Source organism: Hippopotamus amphibius, chromosome 14 (genome assembly GCF_030028045.1).
Source record: "Hippopotamus amphibius kiboko isolate mHipAmp2 chromosome 14, mHipAmp2.hap2, whole genome shotgun sequence".
Taxonomy (NCBI): domain Eukaryota; kingdom Metazoa; phylum Chordata; class Mammalia; order Artiodactyla; family Hippopotamidae; genus Hippopotamus; species Hippopotamus amphibius.
In genome coordinates, this window is record NC_080199.1 from 65020240 (window position 1) to 65041390 (window position 21151).

Sequence of the window (21151 nt, forward strand, 5' to 3'; positions counted from 1 at the left end):
GTATGGTCCTCAGACGGGCAATCTCAGCATTGTTGAAGAGCGTGTCGGAAATACAAGAAGAAAAACACCTCAGGGCCCACTCTCGACCTACTGAATCAATATGCACTCTCAAGCTAGAGAAACACTAGCCCAAACCAGAAGACACACTTGGGAAGTAATTCGATCTGCTCGTCTTAAACCACAGAGGTTAAATCCACAAATGCTGAAAGTCTATCATACGACTTTTTCTTTAAACCAGAGTTTTTCAACCCCCACGCTATTGATATTTTGGACCAGAGAGATTTTAGTAAGGGGGCTGTCCTGTGCAGTGGTGCTGAACAGCATCCCTGGCCTCTACCCACAAGATGCAAACAGCACCCCCCCCACAGGCAGTCGTGACAACCAAAAATGTCTCCAGACATTGCCAAACATGCCCTGGGTGGGTGGGAGGCTTGAGGGGCGGAGGGTGTGTGCAGAATTGCCCCTGGTTAAGAACTACTGCTCTAGACTTATTTCATGTGGACAAAATCCTCTGTTTCTAAACCAAAAGTGAATCTTTTAAATTTATTATTAGATTGGCAATTATCTTACGACCTCTACGACTTATCATTCTGATAAGAGTTTTTCATCTGGCTCATCAAAAAAGACATCTTGAAATGCTGACCAGGAGGATGGTAAGTCGGCAAAAGTATATTCATGATTCAGAAAAAAATGTTTGCGTTTCAGGAAATAGTGGCAAGGTTGTAGATATCTGTATATAGTTCTTTGTTTTTTATGTTGATTTACGTCTTACAAATTGTTTTAAACCCTCAGGTTTCAGGAAACAAACGGCGATACAAGAAGGATGGATTTGACTTAGACCTCACTTATGTTACTGGTTTGTGAAGTTTGTTGATTTGTCTATGTTAACATCACATTTTGCTTGTGTGTGAGTAATTATATGTTTATTTTGTTCTTGCGCTGTCTGAGCCATGTCCTTTCAAAGTGTTCTTTATCCATGAAGACGTATGCCACCATGGCAGTGTGACATATTTGGAGTTTTACCCTGACAATGGAAAAGCTTAATTTTCATCTCAAATCAGGCCTACTTGGTTATCGTATAGAAAGTCGAATGGATTTTCAGCCGACTCCATTTATTTGGTTTAGAATTTATTGAGTTCTAGGAGTTATCCTCGGTCCCAAGGACTTTGGAGAGAAATGTTCTCTTCCTAGAACCCTAGAGATGAGGTCATTGCTTTGTAGGTCTCAGGTTTCTGAGTCAGGGGAGCACCAGAAAGTATCCTGGGAGTTCTCAACATTGCTGGAGCCCAAATCTCTCATTTTTCTTTGGTGTTTAAATAAGAAATCAATTCCCAGCACAGGGGGCCCTCCAGACTAAAGTCACCACAAATCTGTTGCATAAGGCTGGGAGATTGAATCTTAAGAACACTGAGTTTAATGGTCAAAATAGTGGATACGTTAATGTGTTATGTTGGTTATCCTGAGGGTGAGTTAGCTTTTTTCTTGTCATTCTCCATCCTGAAATTTCTTAAAAAGGAGTCTGATTACATGTAAATCGAGTTCTCGTATATTGTTTCACGTCTATAACATTTGTAATAGTGACTGTTTTGACTTCCAGACCGTATTATTGCCATGTCATTCCCTTCTTCTGGAAAGCAGTCTTTCTATAGGAATCCCATTAAGGTAAGGGTTTTTATCTAACACACACTCACATTTCTCAGTTAACATAGACTGTGGAGTTATAAGATAATGTTGGCCCAAAGATGACAGTGTTCTCCTAAAAATGTACTCTTTCAGGTAAAAAATTATCATGAATTGATATCAATTAGCTTTTGCTGTGTTATGAATCACCCCAAAACTTAAATGACTAATAACAGCAAACATTTACTTCGCTTGTGATAATGTGGTTTGTGAATTTGAGTTGGGCTTAACTGGCTTGGTTCTGCTGATCAGGGACAGGCTTAACTAATCTCGGAAGAGCTAACTCATGCATCTGTGGGCAGCAGCTGGGCACCTGAGGGTTGGCTAGTCTAAAATGGCGTGGCTGGACAGCTCCACGTGATGTCTCATTCTCCAGCAGCCTTTGCTCAGGCCTGTTCACATAAGGCAGCGGCAAGGACTTCACTAGCATCAAGCAAAAGAATGCAGAGCCTCGGGGCTTCCCGAGGGAATCTGCCTGCCAATGCAGGGGACATGGGTTCGAGCCCTGGTCTGGGAGGATCCCACATGCCTCAGAGCAACTAGACCCGTGTGCCACAACTACTGAGCCCATGCTCCGCAACTACTGAAGCCCTCACACCTAGAGCTTGTGCTCCACTACAAGAGAAGCCACCGCAATGAGAAGCCTGCGCACTGCAACGAAGAGAAGCCTGCGCATCGCAACTAGAGAAAGCCCGCGCACACCAGCGAAGACCCAATGCAGCCAATAAATAAAAATAAATAAATAAATTTATTAAAAAAAAAAAAAAAGAATGCAGAGCCTCTAAAGACCCAGGCTCTAAACTAGTACAATGTGGCTTCTGCCTCATTCTGTCGGACAGCAAATTACAAACCCAGTCCAGATTCAAGCAGACAACAGATGCTACCTCTGGAAGGCAGGAATTGTGGCTGTTTTTCATGGTCTACCATAGGGAAGAAGATTGAGAATTCTTTAACTAAAATGTGTATTCTTAGGTTGAGATCCTAAATTACAGTGGATATATACTGCTTTAGGTTCTGTAGAATAAATAAAGTTCAAACATCAAATGATGTTTACTATGAAATTCCAGTTAAAAGTCATTGTTTAAGAAGTTTACATATGTGTGTGGGTGTGTGTACATTACTGCAATTTACAGTATTCGTTATATCTCAATAAAAATGTTATGTATATGTGTATATGTCTATATATGAGCGTACATATATACACGTGTATATAATTATATTTTGGCATAACAGATATTGTAAATTGCACTAATCTTAAAATGTGTATCTTGATAAGTTTACATATAGGTATATATGCACGTTTTATATATATATATATATATGTATGTATGTATATGTATATATGCATGTGACCAACACCCCTATGAAAATATAGAAACTTTTCTTGCTCTTTTCCAGTCAATACCCCAACACATTGAAAGTAATTACTATTCTCACTTCTATCACAACAGATTAGTTCTACTTTTTCTTGAATTTCACGTAAATGGAACCATATACTACATCTTTTGTGACCAGCTTTTTATGCTTAAAATGAATTCTGTGAGATTTATGCAATATTGTTGTGTGCAGTAGTTCTTTCTAAATAATATAACATTAATATTTATTGCTTTTTGAATACTGATCAAGCCCCCGAGCATTCAGTTTACTTACAGAGATTATGCAGTTATACATTGCTTCACAAAGGCAGTAAACACATTACACTCAAAAATCTACTTTACTGAAAATTAAAAATTCTAAATGTCAAAAGGTATATGTGAAGAAACAGATATGAATTTGGGAGCCAGTAATTTGACAGAGAAGTTGTACAGCTTGCATGACTTTAAATCTGTAAATATGACCTTTAGACATTTAGCTCAAGTCCATCATTAAAGCAATTTATTAACTTTTTCAGTACAGTTGTGTTTCATACCATCAACATTTGCATATGCTAGAATATGTTAGAAATGTGTAATATCCACAAATGTTCAGGGAGACAAGCAAAATTTCAATGAATCTTCCCAGTTCTTCTGAGGTGGTCTCATGTCAGCTTCATAAGTGTCTTCATCCTACAAAATAGTAAGCTAACATTTGAACACAATTTCCAAGATAAAGCACATTTTCTCACAAATAATGAGGTCTTTTTCTCAAGCATCACAAAAGTATACAAAAGAATTTTAGTTTGAACAGATCTCTCAGAATGTGTTTAACCTGATATTTCAGCAGACTTAAAGTTTCCATGGTTGCAACAAGGACCAGATTTTAAATTACTTAGAGGAGAAAGAAACTGCCCTGAAAGATGTGGACTCAATCATTACCAATAGAAAAAGTATCCAATTCTTATAGAAACAGAAAAATATAACATTTCCCCCCTCAGAATAATGTTTATAATTATATGTAATATATATCATATATACTATACTATATATCATGTATTAGATAATATATAGTTGTATATATAATTATGTAATATATAATAAATTTCCCTCTTAAAATAAATACAATGTATATTATAGTATGTATTAAATATATATTTAATATAATATAAAAATTAATATATAGTAAATATAATGTATATCATATGTTATATAAAATTACATATTATATATAATGACAAATTTTATGTAGTATATAACTATATATTATATTTGTAAATATATTACATATATATCTCATCTCTTATAGAAATAGAAAAACATTTCCCCCTTAGAAAAATATATGTATACTTATATATATTATATAGAATAATATATAATTACATGTATAAATTATATATATCTTTAATGTCTTATAGAACATGTAAATATATTATTCCATTTATAAATATATATAATTTAAACTCATCTCTTATAGAAACAGAAAAGTATAACATTTTCCCATTTATAATAATATATGTATATTTATAATGTTATGACATATAATTATATAATGTATGAATTATATAACTATATATTACATATCATATAATTATCTAGTAATAATATATAAGTATATGTATATTATGAATACATTATCATATATAATACTATAAATATATAGATATATAACAAATTTATAATTTATATATTATATAATTACATAATTTATATTTTGTATAAATGACATGTAAATTATAATTTATATATAAATAACTACCATGAAACCCTTTAATTCATATGGTAAATGTTGAAACTATGACCAAACTAGGAAAACTGCCAGAGCTGTCGGAAAAAGGCTAGAAGCTTTTTTGCTTATGTATAATCTAAACATGATACTCTCCAAAAAAATAAGAATGGTAGTTATTACCTTTCAGTTTAAAAACTTTAATTCTAAATTAAAAAAAAATATGTACACAAGCCACTGATTTAACCAGATCCTCCCCTGCCCCCCCAAACAGTGTTTAGTCAGCAGGACCCAGAAGAGCTGATATTCACATTTCCTACAGGAACAACTCTTTCAGGATTTATCCCATGAAGTACTTTATTCTACAACGTTCTTCCATCGCAAAACTAAAGGTCCACTTGATTACAGAGAAATTTCATACAGTGTAAAACTAGAACTGAGTGTGAAATACTGCATCTAAGTATTTCTAAATAGTTTTTGTTCCATCATCGGTTCTTCAGTGACTTCTGTGGCTTCGTAGCCGTTTTCTGTGGAAGATTCTGAGAGAATCTCTCTGATTCTACTGGTATTGCATCCTCCTAAGTCTTCTGTTTCATGGCAGTCAGAATCCTATTTGCAGGGCCTCTATTTTCACTATCTTCAGAATGTAAATCTTTCTCATCCTGAGACAGATGAGCATCCTCTATTGGGTTATTTTCCACAGAAGTCTCTTCATTTACAGTTAAGGCATCATCATATTCTTTCTCTGGATTTTTTTTTTTCTGAAATCATTTCTGTTGATGTTGTTAAAGACTCTCTTCCTCTTCATCCTCTTCTCTTTGTCTTTATTCTTAGAGGAAGCTGGTTCTTCTGTTTCTTCTGCCATAGCTGAAGAAATGTTGCTAGAAGTTGTTTGGCCATCTCTGACTTCACCTTCTTTGTCAAACTTGAGTTTTTTAACCTCATGCCCCTCAGCTCCCAGAGCATCTTCATTTGGATGTTTATTTTCTATATGGCTTACCGAGGAACCTTCTGACCCAGATGTCAGAGTCACTGTGACTTTTGTCCCCATCGTGCTGTAAGTTTGTAAGACTCTTTGCTCAGTGTGCTCTCAGGCAAACCATTTCTTCCTTCCTCCCTCCCTCCTTCCCTCCCTTCTTTCTTTCTTCCTTCCTTGCTGTCTCCCCCAACTTCCCTCCCCACCCCCATTCTCTCTCTCTTATTGTGTAAGTTTCAAGAGTACAGCATTAAAAGTCAACATCTGTATACACGACAAAGTGATCACCACCGCAAGTCTGGAGGGTCAGCCATACAGGTGACCCTCTTTACCTATTTCAGCCACACCCCAAACCCGTTCCCCTCTGCTAACTTATAATCTGTTTGCTGTATCTATGTTTGGTTTTGTTCTCGTTTGTTCATTTGTTTTATTTTTTTAGATTTCACATACGAGTGAAATCATACGGTGTTTGTCTTTCTCTGCCTGATAATTTACTTAGCATAATACTTTCAGCGTCCATCCATGTTGTTGCAAATGGCAGTACTTCATTCTTTTATGGTTGAGTAGTATTCAGTGTGTGTGTATGTGTGTGTGTGTCTGTGTCTGCGCACACACATCACATCTTTATTCATCCATCAGTGGACATTGAGGTTGTTTTTATATCTTGGCTATTATTAATAATGCTGCCATGAATATAGGGGTGCATGTATCTTTCAGAATTAGTGTTTTTTGTGTTCTTTGGATATATACTTAGGAAGTGGAGTAGCAGAGATCATATGGTAGTTCTAGTCTTAATTTTGGGGAGAATCTCCGTGCTGTTTTCCATAGTGGCTGCTCCAGTTTACAGTCCCACCAATAGTGTTTGAGGGTTCCCTTTTCTCCACATCCTCTCCAACATCCTCTCAGAGATATCATATCTTTTTGATAATAGCCATTCTAATAGGTACGAGGTGATATCTTATTGCGGTTTTGATGTGCATTTCCCTAATGATTAGTGATGCTGAACATCTTTTCACATGCCCGTTGGCCATCTGTATGTCTTCTTTGGAAAGCTGTCTATTCAGACCCTCTACCCATTTTTTAATTGGGTTGTTTTTTGTTTTTAAGTTGTATAGTTATTCATATATTTTGGATATTAAGATATTTATGTAAATTGCAATATCTTCACCCATTTAGTAGGTTGCCTTTTTGTTTTGCTGTTGGTTTTTGTCACTGTGCAGAAGCTTTTTAGTTTGGTTTAGTCCCATTTGTTTACATTGGCTTTTGTTTCCCTTGCCTTTGGCGTCAGATCCACAAAAACATCACTAAGACCAATGTCATTGAAATTATCTGCTATGTTTTCTTCTAGGAATTTTATGTTTTAATATCTTACGTTCAAGTCTTTAATCCTTTTTGAGTTAATTTTTTGTGTATGGAGTGAGATAGCGGTATAGTTTCATTCTTTTGCATGTGGCTGTCCAGTTTTCCCAACACCTTATGTTAAAGAGACTATCCTTTCTGTATGTTCCTTGCTCCTTTATCATAAATTAATTAGCCACATATGTGTGGGGGTTTTTTCTGGGCCCTCAGTTCTGTTCCACTGATCTATGTGTCTGTTTTTGTGCCAGTACCATACTGTTCTGATGACTACAGCTTTGTATCAATAGTATAGTTTAACATCAGGGAACGTGATAATTCCAGCTTTGTTCTTCTTTCTGAGGATTGGCTATTCAGGATCTTTTGTGGTTCCATGCAAATTTTGGAACAAATTACAATTTTCTTAAAGCTTGTTAACCACCTAATTTCCTTCTCTGGTAGCTTTAAACAATGTGTATTTATAGTAGAGGCTAATCTGAGTAGTCAAGCACAACGTTGTGGACTATTTGAAAACAGTCAGTGGGTTAGATATGACTTGGAATGTATGTACATTTTTATTCCCTGAATCTCCCCTAAAAGGTGCTAAGTGAGGGACAGGTGGATAAAAGGTAATAATCATTTTAGGTTAGTCCTAGGACAAGGCTTATGTTGATGCCATGTGGACATATGTAAGGTATGTGTCCATCTTTTTTAGGAAGTTGTGCGGTTCCTGGACACCAAGCATCGAAACCACTATCGGGTCTACAACCTCTGCAGTATGTATCTGACTTGATATTTTGCTACTGTAGGTAGAAAACAGGTCACAGCATGTAAGAAGATGATTCCCTTTTTACATTTCATTTAATCATAAATATTTGGTGGTTGTGGGAAATGAGTTTAAAAAACTCTCCATCTTGTGCTGGCCCTATTTGGTAGGAAAAGAAAGCTTGACAGCGCAGAGTGCCCTGTGAGGGAGGCAGGAGACTGGAGGCAGAGCCATTTTAGGAAGAGTCAGCTCTAGTGGTGGTAGGTTTTGGAAAATATTTTTTTTCATGCCAGCTTGTGATTTGAAGACAAGACAGTTCAATAAATGCATGCTCTAACCCGCTAGGAATGAGGTGTGAGGAGACCAGGACCCTGCATGGAAAAAAACCCCAAAGCCCTGTAGAAAACAATTTACATCCCAGCTTACCCTCTTCCTGTATATTAAATGGACATTTTCAGGAGGCAGGTATTTTGGTTGGCCACATTTGCTTCTGCTCTATATAACCCTATGATAATGTAATGAGTAGCCTGCTAGAAAAGTACAAGTAAGGCCTATTAAACAAACCAAAATTATTTGGGCTTACGTTACTCAAGATGGACAAAACACTGCTCTACTTATATTTTTGAGACCCTTACGTTTCTTTTAGAGTAGCAGGAGCCAGTCAGAAAGCTCCTTTTAAAGACAGATAAGGAATTTTTTACAGAAAAGTATAACTTATTTACACCTTGATCATTTACTGTGTTTATTAGGGCTAGAGATATGACCTGGGCATCATTTATTTCAGGTGAAAGAGCTTATGATCCTAAGTACTTCCATCATAGGGTCTGTCGATACCTTATTGATGATCACAATGTCCCCTCTCTGAGGTGAGTGTGATTCCAAGTTGGCTGTCAGAAGAGGGTTAAATACATGGGGCTTGATTTTTTGGAAGTATTTTAATTCAACTAAAAATCGTTCATTTGATATCAGTGAGATGGTGGCATTCTCCAAGGAAGTAGAAGACTGGATGGCTCAAGACAACGAAAACATCGTAGTGGTTCACTGTAAGGGAGGCAAAGGTAAAAACATTTTTCTTTTTCTTTCTTTTTCTAAAGAAATTTGAAAAATGTATTAAGGTACACCAACAAGATACATTCTGCTATTAACCAGTATTAATCATTGTTAACATTTTTAAATATTAGCTTCAAGCCTGAAGGAAGGGAAGGAAAGAGGGAGGAAGAGGGGAGGAAGGCAAGAAAGAGTAAAGAAGAGAAGAAAGCAGGAATAGAACTAGGGAAGGTTAAGTTTGTTTTCCCTTGTTTGTTGACTGTTTGGTTTCTTCATTTTTGATTTGCCAAAATATCTATCAAAATACAAACACTGTTTAACTGTAGAAACCATCAGAACACTCTTCATCTTATTTAAGGTTGTTCTTAAACTTTGTGAAGACCTTTTAAAGTTGAGTGTCAACAGCAATGCTATTTCAAAGACCAAAAATTATACTGGAATTTTTGTAGGGAAATGATACATAGAAGTTCATTTTGGGGTAATATAGGGGAAAAAGCAATTTGTAAATTCAACCAATTTAACTTGAGTCAGATCTTCTCTCATTCAGATTTAGGCTTTTAATAATCATCTAGGCATATTTCACAGTGGAATTATGGTTTTGTTGGACTGTGAAACAGTTTTTTATATTAAACTCCAGGAAAACACAACACTTTAAAACTGCCTTCTGTAATTGAGTAGAATGAAGTTTTAGTCTTATTTGAAAAGTAGTTTCAAGCTCATTAGTTAGTAGGCAATTCTGTCTTTAGATATACAGGTTGAAATATTCTGTATGTAGGGCAGTTTACAATATTGTGCCTAAACGAAGAATACAAAGGTTGAATCATATGAAATTGCCTTTTTTGGACCATCTTTTACTTTAAAAACTGGCCATTTACTATGGCACAACCAAAATATTATAATCCAAGAGTTGGCTTTAGTTTTCTTTTAATCAGGTTAATTCCCTGCTTGAAGGAAAGCCTTCATTTCCAATTTAATTTTTTTTCCTTTTTTTCTGAAAGGGGACTTAACATTATTCTGTGCTCATGTGTCCTTCATTAGTTTTCCTTTAGGATTGTTTGGAAGGCTGGTATGCAGTTGGTCTGTCCCAGAGCAGCTTCTTTTTTCTAGTTTTCATTCATATCAGTTTTGTTCTCTTCTTGTTGGTTGATGCCTGCACATTACCAATAATATCATGATAGCCCAAATATTTTGTTATTGATTTTTAGGACTTCTTTAAATAATCTGGGTGCTAACTTTTCGTTAGTAGTTTATATTGCAAATATCTTCTTCCACTGTGTTGTCTTTTAAATTTGATTATGATTTATTTTGTCATCTAGAAGTTTTTAATTTTGAATGTAGTGAAGTTTATCAGTCTTTTGTGTGCATGTGGTTTGTGCATTTTTGTCACATTTAAGAAATCCACACATACACTGAGGTGGTGAAGATATTCTACTTATAAAATAGTAAAGTTTCACTTTTTACATTTAGGTCTTTAACTGGAATTTGGGGAGGGAGTTTTTTTTTTTCCATATGGATAGACAGTTGTCCTAAAACCGTCTATTGCATCCTTATATATTCCCTATCAACTTGTAGTCCCTTCTCAGTCATATACCAAGTTTCCATACATATGTGAGACTGTCTCTGCGTTTTCTGTACCACACTATTGTAATTTTTATAGCTTTATAATACATCTTGATAAAGGCAGAAATCTCTTGACTCTTCTTACATTTAATTTTAGAATTATTTTGTCAAGTTCTACAAGAAAATGTATTTGGGATTTTTATTGGAATTGCATTAAATTTATAGATTAATTCAAAAGAATTGACAACTTCGCAATATTAAGTTGTACATGGGTATTTTCCTGTTTATTTGAATCATCTTATCTTTAAATAATATTTTATACTTTTCTTCATGATGGTCTTGTATATCTTTTGTTAACTTCATCCCGAGACATATTGCTACTACAAATGGAAGCTTTTTTCTTTTACATTTGGATTGTTTCCAATTTTTACTATTATATTGCTGTGACGAAATGCATTTTTCTTGTTGCACATGTGCCCGCATTTCTGTTGAATGTAGACCTTGGACTAAAATTATTACATCTTAGGGTAATGGATCGCAAACTTAGTAGACGATGTCATCTGTTTTACAAAACAGTTGACAGTTTACACTCCACTGGCATTGCGTGAAAGTTCTAAGTGTTCCATACTTGTATTTCTCAGTCCTTTTATTTTTAGCTATTGGGTGAGTGTGTAGTTGTATCTCATTGTGGCTTTCATTTGCATTCTGTGATTACTAATATGATTGACAGTGTTTTCATAGGTTTATTATGATATCCTTGGATATTCTTTTTTTTCCTTGTCTATTTTTTTCCTGGATTGTTTGTTTTTTTCCAATTGACTTGTAGGAATTCATTATGTAGTTTCAGTTTCAACTCTGTTTGTTATATGTATTATACAGTATTGCAAGAATTTTCTGCTCTGTAATTTGCCATCTCTCTATCTTTTGTTTAACAGAACTGCTTGGTTCTAACATGGTCAGTGTACATTGTTTTCTCTTCATAAGGTTAGTGTTCTGTGTCCTAATTAAGAGATCTTTCCCTGAGTTTAAAAAAACATAGTCCTATATTATCTTATGTAAGGTTCATTTCATTTGGAATTGATTTTTGTGGTGTGTGGTGTGAGGAGGGGGTCAAGTTTTGTCATTTTCCATATGGCTGTCTAATTGTTGCAGCACACTGATTGAAAAGACTTCCATTTCTTTGCTGTTCTATGGGAGATGGGTCTGTTTCTGATATTTCTGATCTGTTCATTGCTCTTTCATCTATCTGTGTGCTAGTAGCATAACTATCTTACTTGCCTTGGCTTTCTAATAAGTCCTGATTTCTGTTCAAGCAAGTCTGCTCATCTTGTTCTTCACATTTGTTTGGGTCTTTCAGGTCCTCTACAGTTCTATATACATTTTGGAGTCAGCTAGTCAAGTTACACACACACACACACACACCCCACCCCACCCCCCACCCCCCGATGGAACTTGGAATTTCATTGGATCTGTAGATTGAGAGAAATTGAAATTTTTACCATGCTGAATCTTCCAATCCATGAATGGAGATATCCACTCATTTAGTTAAGTCTTCTTCAATCTCTCTTTATAGTGCCTTTTTCTTTTCTGTGTAGATAGCTTGTATATTTGTGGTTAGATTTATTCCTAGATATTTGATACTTTTGATTCTATTATAAATTATATCCCTTAAATTTTTGTCCTAAATGTTTTTTGTTGTTGCTGTAAATGAGTTGACTTTTATTAACCTTGCAATCAGCAAATTTCACTAAATTCTTTCATTAATTCTATTAACTTATGTGTAAATTCTTTTGGATTTTATGGTACATGGTTATATTGTATGAAAATAATGAACTATATTTTTTTCTTTCCAATCCTTTTTTTCCCCTAATACTGGCTAGAACCTGTGGTACAGTGTTGAATTAGAAATGATGATCACAGGCATCCTTATTCTCCTGCTCGCAAAGGAAAAGCTTTCAGCATTTCACCAATTACTTTAGGGTGTGTTCTGTGTGTGTTTGTGTGTGATATTCTTTATCAGGAAAGACATCCCTTTAATTTGCTAGGAGTTTTTACAGTGAATGAATGTTGAATTTTATCAAAAGCTTTTCCTGTGTCTTCAAAATAATTGATTTTTTAACATTTATTCTATTAATCTGGTTGATCACATTGATCGATTGTCAAGTAGTAAACTAACCTTGAATTCCTGGAATAAACACAATTTTGTTGTGCTGTATTATTTTTTAATAAATTGCTGGATTCTGTTTGCTAATATTTTCTTAAGGATTTTTGTATCCATGTCATCAGTAAGAGTGACTGTGGTTTTCAAATTTTGGCTTCATAAAGCAATATTCAGTGGTACTTACTATTTTTTTTTAAGTCTCTGGGTGAGTTTGTATAAGTTAACATTTTTTTTCCAATTTGACTTTTTTTTTTACATTTTCCTTAAATGTAAGGTAGAATTCATTAGTAAAACCACGTTGGCCTCAGTGGGGGAATTGGCCTTAGTTTCTCTGTGGGGAAGTTTTTGAAGTATGGTTCAATTTCTTTATTAGCTATGGGATTATTTATAATTTTATTTCTTCTCATTTTGGGTATTTTTCCAAGCATTTGTTCAGTTTATCTAAATTTTCAAATGTCTTGGCATCAAATTGTCTAAAATATCATCTAATTCTAATGTCTACAGTGGTGGTCCCTTTTTCATTCCCTACATTGCTTTCTTGGTGCCTTCTCTCTTTCATCTTTTGATTAGTCTTACTAGGGATTTATTAATTTTATTAGACCTTTTAAAGTACCAAGTGTTTTGGCCTTACTGATCTTCCCTGTTTGTTTTTTATTTCATCAATTACTATTATCTTTAGTGTTTCCTTTCTTCTACTTTCTTTGGTTTAATTTGTTGTTCTTTTTCTAACTTTTTTTTAAAATAAATAAATTTATTTGCTGCGTTGGGTCTTTGTTGCTACACACAGGCTTTCTCTAGTTGGGGTGAATGGGGGCTACTCTTCATTATGGTGTGCTGGCTTCTCAGTGTGGTGGCTTCTCTTGCTGTGGAGCCCAGGCTCTAGGAATGCGGGCTTAAGTAGTTGCGGCACACGGGCTCAACAGTTGTGGTGTATGGACTTTGTTGCTCCATGGCATGTGGGATCTTCCCGGAGCAGGGATTGAACCCACGTCCCCTGGATTGGCAGGCAGATTCTTAACCACTGCGACACCAGGGAAGTCCCTAACTTCTTGAGATGGATGCTTAACTCATAGATTTTCAGCCTTTCTCTTTTCTATTTGGCATTCAAGACTGTAAATTTCCCTCTAAGAATAGATTTAGCTTCATCACACAAGTTTTTATATGTATTCATTATTATTTAATTCAAAATATTTTCTAATTTCCATTGTGCTTGTTTCTTAGACTCATGAGCTATATAGAAATATACTTTCTTACTTTCAAACATGAAGATTTTGTAATTATCTTCTGGTTATTGATTTCTGGTTGTATTGCCTTGTGGTCAGAGAACATATGTATTTTTTTAATTCTTTGAAACTTTTTGAGACTTGCTTTATGGCCCAGAATTTGGTCAGTTTTATCAAATGTCTTCTGTGCACTTGAAAGTATATTATGCGCTGTTCTGAACAGTGTTCTCTGTGTGCCTGTTAGGTTGTGTGTCAGTTGTTTTATTCAAATCTTCTATATCCTTACTGACATTTTATTTTGGTTTGCTTGAATTTTTTGCGATGTAATTCCTTCCTCCCACCCTTACCATTTGCTTAGAAGTCATATACTCTTTTTTATATTCCTTAGTAATTACTCTAAAGATTTCAACCTACATCCTTTATTTAGCTATCAAATTTTTTTTAGCATTGACCTTGTATCTTCCTGAACTCTCTCATTCATTTTAGGAGTTAGCCTATAGATGTACTTGGATTTTTCTAGTCCCCAAATAACGAGAGTTTGTTTCTTCTGTTTTCATCCTTGTACATTTTGTTTCTTTTTCTTATCTTACAATACTGGCTAAGTCATGTAGTACAGTGTTAAACAGAAGCAGTGAATAGTGGACATTTTGTTTAGTTCCTGTCTTTAAAAGGAAGGTTATCATCATTTCACCATTAATATGATGTACCCGGTACGTATTTTGGTAGATTCCTTTCATCATACTTAAAAAATTAAAACCTTTGTCCAACAGCAAAAGTTTAGTGAATGAATATATATTTATGTTTTAAGTTAAATACTGAGACAAGTGTAAATCATTTTAATGATTCGTTGCATACCTGACTTGACTGGATGAGGGGGCGTCTACTCTGTGGTTGTGCTTATTCACAGTCCCCGGGACATGAATCTGCAAAAGGACTTTTTCAAATGGGAATCTATAAGGGCTGTAGAGATTCAGAGATGTCCTCCAGCAGTGAAATGTCAGCCATCCATACTAGAGAGCTAGATTGTTAACGGTCAGTAGCCTCCTTTAGCAAGAAGCTTTTGTTTATCAGAGCACAGGGTAGTACAAAGTCCTCTTTGGAAGTACTTGGCTTAGAATAGTGTTTTTCAAACTATGGGTTGCAAAATAAATTTAGTGGTTCATTGTTTTAAAAGGGTAGAATAGAAAATAGAGTGCATCTCAAGGTAAAAGGATAAGTTTGGAATTACATAAAATAAGTTCAGCATATTACTGGTGAAGACAAAAGCTACAGATCATTGTAGAAATAGCAGAAGCAAAGTACTTTTCAACTCACATTTTGCGCGGCAGAATATACAAATTTCCATATAAATGGACAAAAAACATGAGACTTTGAGGGTAAAATGACATGAAATCAAGGGTTGCTTTAAAATGCTGAGGGGTGGGGCGTGTGTAGAGAAAGGGAGGGAGAGAGGATGAGAGAAGAAAAGAAAGAAACAGGTGTAACAATTAATATGATAATTATGGAATCTGGGGAACAGGTATATATCGGGGCTTATTATACTGTTCTTTCCACTTTAATGCATATTTTGTAACACACATAAAGCTAACTAAAATGGAAGGAATAGTAGGTATTGCAAATGCAGGGTGGTGTTTTGAGTTCTGTCTATGTTTTATCTTTTATAGTTTCTTTTATTTACATTAGTAGGAAAAAAAACAGGGTGTATAATAGCTCTTACTTGGTGAGTGTCTCTTTAGCTTTAGAGTCCTAGAGCAGAGCTCCTTGCCTCTCTGCCTGTTACTGTGGTCCTCAGGGGTCACGATTCAAGAACAACACACACGTGCACATTCATACATACGATTAGCACAAAACTCCAGGTAGAACCTCAGAGCAAGCAGGGTCACGGCTTTGGCTGTCTCTCACTTGGAATGTCTTGAACCAACACTTTCAGAGTGGAAGAAAATCAATCCAAAATGAACTCTTTAAATACTTCTGAGAGTAGTTTTATACCAGGTGTTCCCGTGAACAATGGTTCATGAACTAACTCCTTTTCTAGGAAGAACTGGAACTATGATCTGTGCCTACCTTCTTGCCAGTGGAATATTTACAACCGCGGAGGTATGAAAGATGCTCCTACCAGTGCTGTCGTAGGCTGATTGAATTTGCTAGCTCTGAAACCTCGCTGATGTGACGTTAAGATGATTCCTCCCGTCACGGTACTTAATGGAATTGTAATTGGAGAGGTGGTTATTAAAAACCTGGTTTGGATACTTTCTTGTTTGACTGGCACTGGTTAGTGACTGACCTCAGTGCCTCTTCGTCTGGGCCAGGATGAGGGTGAAGTCGGTGAGAAACTCACCTTGGACACAAAATTTAAGGGAATGCCAAAAATCTCAATAATTAAGATAAATAATAATATTCTAGTGCAATATTTTAAAAAATCTAAGTTAATGCCAAAAATATCCATTGTGGATACAATATCAATACTTTACATAAAGACAGGACCCAATAGAGGCATGAAGTGAGTAAGGTCAAGTTATGAAAGTACAAAAAACCTCAGCAATCCAGAAACTTGACTTGCCTCCCCCAGACCCAGCCCTTCTCTGATGTCATCCCACCAACTCCAGGCCTTCCTCCTTCCTCATGAGAATAATAAGACGACCAGTTAGGGAAATTTTCTAAAGGACCTTGAACATCCTTGGAAGGCTAGGTAGGTAAAAGGCAACAATTTCCAACTCAGAAGGAAATCTCTGCTGGATGTTACTGTCTTTGCACAGTCAATATCTGTGCAGCTTGCGCCCTCTGGAAATTTCTGAGAAGACAGGATGGGCTGTTGCTATGTCTTAAAGCAGGGTTCCCACTCTTTTTCTGCTGTGATCTTGCTGAGATGTCACCTCTTAGAGGGCACGCTCCCAGCAGCTCTGCTCTTCTCTCAGCCTGCAGCCCAGATAAGAGAAGCCGGGGGCTATACTCTGGGCCCAGCACTCTGATTCCACGCTCTTCTTTGTTTCAAATTTGAGACACACAGTTTAGGACAATGGATGCTCTAGGACAGTGTTTTTCACACTATGGATCACAGTTTATCAGTGAGTTGTGAAATCAACTTACTGGGTTGTGACTCGCAATTTTTAAAATAGAACGGAATCGATTAGAATAGGAAATATCAAAGGTAAGTAAGTATTGTTTTGTGAAACTTTCATTTCAGTTCTGTGTGTGTGTGAGAGAGTGTGTGTGTGTGTGTGCGCACGTGCATGTATATGTGTATCTCCCATATTTATGAATGTGGATGGTAGCTTTAAAAATAAAAAGTTTGAGGGAATTCCCTGGCGGTCCAGTGGTTAGGACTCCACGCTTTCACTGCCAAGGGCCCGGGGTTCAGTCCCTGGTCAGGGAACTAAGATCCCACAAGCCGTGCGGCGCAGCCAAAATGAACAAACAAATAAATAAAGAGTTTGAAAGCCGTTGGTCTGGAGCGCCAGAGAGAGCCAGAGGCTGGTGCTCAGGCCTGTGCTGTCTCTGCCCAGCTGCGTGCATCTCCGTAGCAGGTCGCTTGGTTTCCTTTTGGTCCTAATCGTCTCCATTTGTGAAACAGAAAGATAGGAAGAAGGACCAGATTATCTCTAACGTCCTCCAGCTCTGAAATTCCCTGCCTTTATGAATCTTTGGATGAGAATAGACCTGGATGTGGCTTTGTTAATTCTGTTATTTTGGGTAGCCTCTGCCCAAAGACCGCTGACTTAAGGAAATCAGGTGCCCTTAGAAACTTGAGAATGCCTTACACAGGAAAGGCAAGTGCAGATGACCCCTGCTTGGACTGTGCCCTTGTTTTTGTAGGCCAGCCTTTATTATTTTGGAGAACGACGAACAGATAAATCCACCAGCAGTAAATTTCAGGGAATAGAAACGCCTTCTCAGGTAAGTGTTTTTTTTCTTTAAAAGGGGTCACTCTGGATAATTAGGTTAAGATTGGCACCTGTTAACCTGGTTTCATTTTAGACTCTTTCCCTTGGGTGATTCCTTGGGTGATCTTCTCTTTGGGGGCCCCATGACAGGACTTGATCCCCTTCAGAGGCCATGAGCCCTGCCTCAGGTGTTGCTTAGCTTTGGAATCGCTGAGTTCTCCCCAGCACACCCTGCTTTCAATTTGAATTGGGTATTGTTTACAGAGTTCAGGAGTTGATTCCCTTCCCAAAGTGGGAAGGTCTAATTCCTAAGGTTCCAGACCCCTGAAGATTATCTGGAGTCACTAGCCTTTTATTTCCCTGTAAAGAGGAACTGAGTCTTTCACAAACCCGTACTAGGGCAGTTCAACCCTTGCAGAACATTGTGTGTGTGTCTGTGTTTGTCTGTGCATGTGTGTGTACGTGTGTGCACATGTACGAGAGAGAGACAGTGACAGAAAGAGACAGACAGAGATGGTGATGGGGGCTGTATTTCAAAAGAGAAAGCAAAGGGAAAAGTAACATTTTTCAAAAACCTGTTATATAGGAGACACTATTGTACTTTTACATATATTGTCTCATTTAATACTCAGACAACCCATGTGAAATATATGTTATTACCTTATTTTTTTCCTTTTAAAACATTTTATCATGGGCTTTTTCAAACATACCAAGTGGAGACGGTCATACAGTAAATCCCTTTATAGTCATCACACTGCTTTAGCAATCATTTTGTCATGTGGCCAACATGCTTCATTCATTCCCTCCCCACTTCCCTCCCCTCCACCCACACACACACTCCAGTTTTATACTAAACTTGGATTATTTTGAAGGAAGTCCCATATATCAGATCATCTTATCCCCCAAGCATTTAGTATGACATCTAACATAAAGACTCTAAAAAAATCCCTTAAAACCACTGATACATCTAAAAATATTATCTGTTAATAATATTGAATGTCTAGTCCATGTTTAAATTTCCATAATTATCTTAAAATCTTTTTAAAGCTCTGTTTCAATCAGGATCCAAACAAGGGCACACATTTCACTTGGTTGCTGTGTCTCTTTAAATCTCTTCTAGGTTATAGGTTCCCCACCTCTCTGTTTTTTTTTCCCTTGTAAATTGTTTATTGCAGAAACCAGGACATTTATCCTATAGAGTTTACAATGTTCTAGACTTTTTGAATCCTGCTAAGGATTTTGCATTCATTATCTCATTTAATATCCTTAGTAACTCAGTGAGTGGGCCCCATTATGATTCCCATTTTACAGACTGAGAAATTGAGGTTCAAGGAAATTAACTTTTTGAACCAAGAACTCAAATCCAGATCTGTCAGACTCTAAGGCCTGTTATTCCCCATCCTGTGCACAGCTTCTCATCTGGGTTGCCTTTTCTATACAGCCCTCCAAACCCGAGTGAGGGCTGGTTGGGAATTCTTAAGTAAATGCAGATGTGGCCGTGAAGGAGAGTTTTCTTTGAAGTGGTGGGAGCTGATACCTTGGCCTAGTTAGCAGAGCCCTGTAACTGCTGGCTCTAGACATTTCATTTGGGGTCAAAGAACTCAGCCTTATCCACTCATACTTTTCAACCAAACTCAAGCAATACAAGGAAAAAGAAAAAAGAAAAAAAAAAAAAAAACTGAATCCCAGGTCGAATCATGCCATTTTACACTCAAAATCCATAATAGCTTCTGACTGCCAATAGCAACAAATATGTTGTAACCTGGCGCTCCAGATCTTCCACGATGTGGTTCTTCCACTGCGTGGGTTCACACACTCTAACACATTTGGACTGTTTACTGTTTCCCAGCCTGTTTATACGTCACACCCATGTGCTCACGTGGGCCCCTTCTCCAGTCTCTTTGCCCTCCCAGCCTGAAGTAGTCTCCTGCTTTTTCAGTTCTTATAGCCCTTGGTGTTCCTTTTAGGGCCTAAGTTACTTTACGTGATTCTCCAGCTATTCGAAGTGGTGTCTCCTCTACCCCTTTTGCAGGCCCACGTCTTGCCCGTCTTTCCACCCTGGCAGCCCAAAACGCCTCACATAGTATCTCCTTTGTCTGCAGTGAGTGATTATTAAATATACGTTGGTTTTGTTAACCTCTGCTACAAGCCCCTGTTGTTTCGGGCTGTAGGAGAAGGAAGGGTGAGAGCAAGAGCAGCTGCAGGGCCGTGGTGGGTTACAGGCCTTTAGGGGAAGGTCAAGAACCTGGTGGCAGGAGCCTAGGGGACCTTAGATGTAGCCTCGTCAAGCACATCTTCCCTCCCCGTTTCCCTGCAGTCACATGCAGCGTCTCTACCTTCAGTCCAGGACTGGCACACCCTAGGCTGCCGCTGAGTCTCTTCTGATTCACTGGGTGAGCGATGCAGGGACCCGGCCTCGGCTGTCGGGCTGTGCTGGCGACGCCCCAGGACACAGTTCCCTGTGTGTGCTGCCGGAGTTCTCAGAGACCATCCCCTCCTGGCCCTGCCCTGTGGGCCATCCCACACACTACATACATTTCGTCCGCCCCTGAGTTAAGAGCTTGACTGGCCCTTCCCAACCCAGAGGATGGTGGTTAACTTTAGTAACACTTCCCGACGAGTGGGGAAGAGGCTGTGAACTTTTCAGTCCAGTTGATTCTGTACCAGAACTCTTAACTTACAGAAGAAAGGTTCAAGGAGAGCCCCTGTGAGTAGCTTGCCGTAGGAGATGGAACAGGCTGAGAGAATCCCCAGGGCTTCCTTGCCAAAATGGAATTGGGGAAATGGGAAGTGGAGGAACACTGTCCAGCCGGCACTAGAGAAGAATATGAGCTGCTGGCTTGTGGAGGTCTCCACCTGAGCTTTACGTTGTCCCTTCTCTCATGCTGGGGAAGCTACGTCCCCCTCCCCCAAAGCGCAAACCTTCAACCACAGCGAAGCTTCTACCCCAGACCGACCTCTCCCGCATTGGCCGTTAACAGCATCTTGCTGTGATGCCGTCGTCGCTGTTCTGTTGGTTCTGCTTGGTTGCTCTCTCAGTCCCAGCAGCCTCTAAGCAACACCTGGCTCCTTTCTTGCTCCTCTCAGTATTGTTAGTTCAGTACTTTTTTCTAAGGTCGATACTCAGTCGTGAGGCAACGTACAGCCTTGCGGCAACCATGCCTAATTATGGGATGGCCCCCATCCATGTCTCCTTCATCAGTTGCTTTCCTTTAAAAAATCAGGAATGCTTAGACTTTTCACCCCCACTTAAACTGAGACTCCTGTTGTTTTGCAGAACAGATTTGTTGGATATTTTGCGACGGTGAAAAATACCTACAACTTGACTCTTCCTCCAAAGAAAAAACTCACGATTAAAAAAATCGTTATTTATTCAATTCATGGTAAGTGCTTTCTGTATGATTGGAGACTTGGGCAGGAGGGCCAGTGTTCTTGCTATTCGGG

General features: G+C 37.6%; 1 protein-coding gene and 1 pseudogene across 1 annotated transcript in view; one reads left to right on the forward strand and one right to left on the reverse strand.

Annotated features, from left to right (window-relative positions):
• Positions 1–21151, forward strand: part of LOC130835623 (phosphatidylinositol 3,4,5-trisphosphate 3-phosphatase TPTE2-like) — a 48222-nt gene that overhangs the window by 4296 nt on the left and 22775 nt on the right. The window contains exons 4-12 of the mRNA XM_057707235.1: positions 554–653; positions 793–856; positions 1598–1662; positions 7785–7845; positions 8620–8701; positions 8805–8893; positions 15862–15923; positions 17640–17720; positions 20985–21090. Coding sequence (XP_057563218.1) covers positions 554–653; positions 793–856; positions 1598–1662; positions 7785–7845; positions 8620–8701; positions 8805–8893; positions 15862–15923; positions 17640–17720; positions 20985–21090 — 710 coding nt within the window. The remainder of the gene's footprint in view (positions 1–553; positions 654–792; positions 857–1597; positions 1663–7784; positions 7846–8619; positions 8702–8804; positions 8894–15861; positions 15924–17639; positions 17721–20984; positions 21091–21151) is intronic.
• LOC130835924 (serine/threonine-protein phosphatase 4 regulatory subunit 2-like) lies at positions 5215–5856 on the reverse strand (annotated as a pseudogene).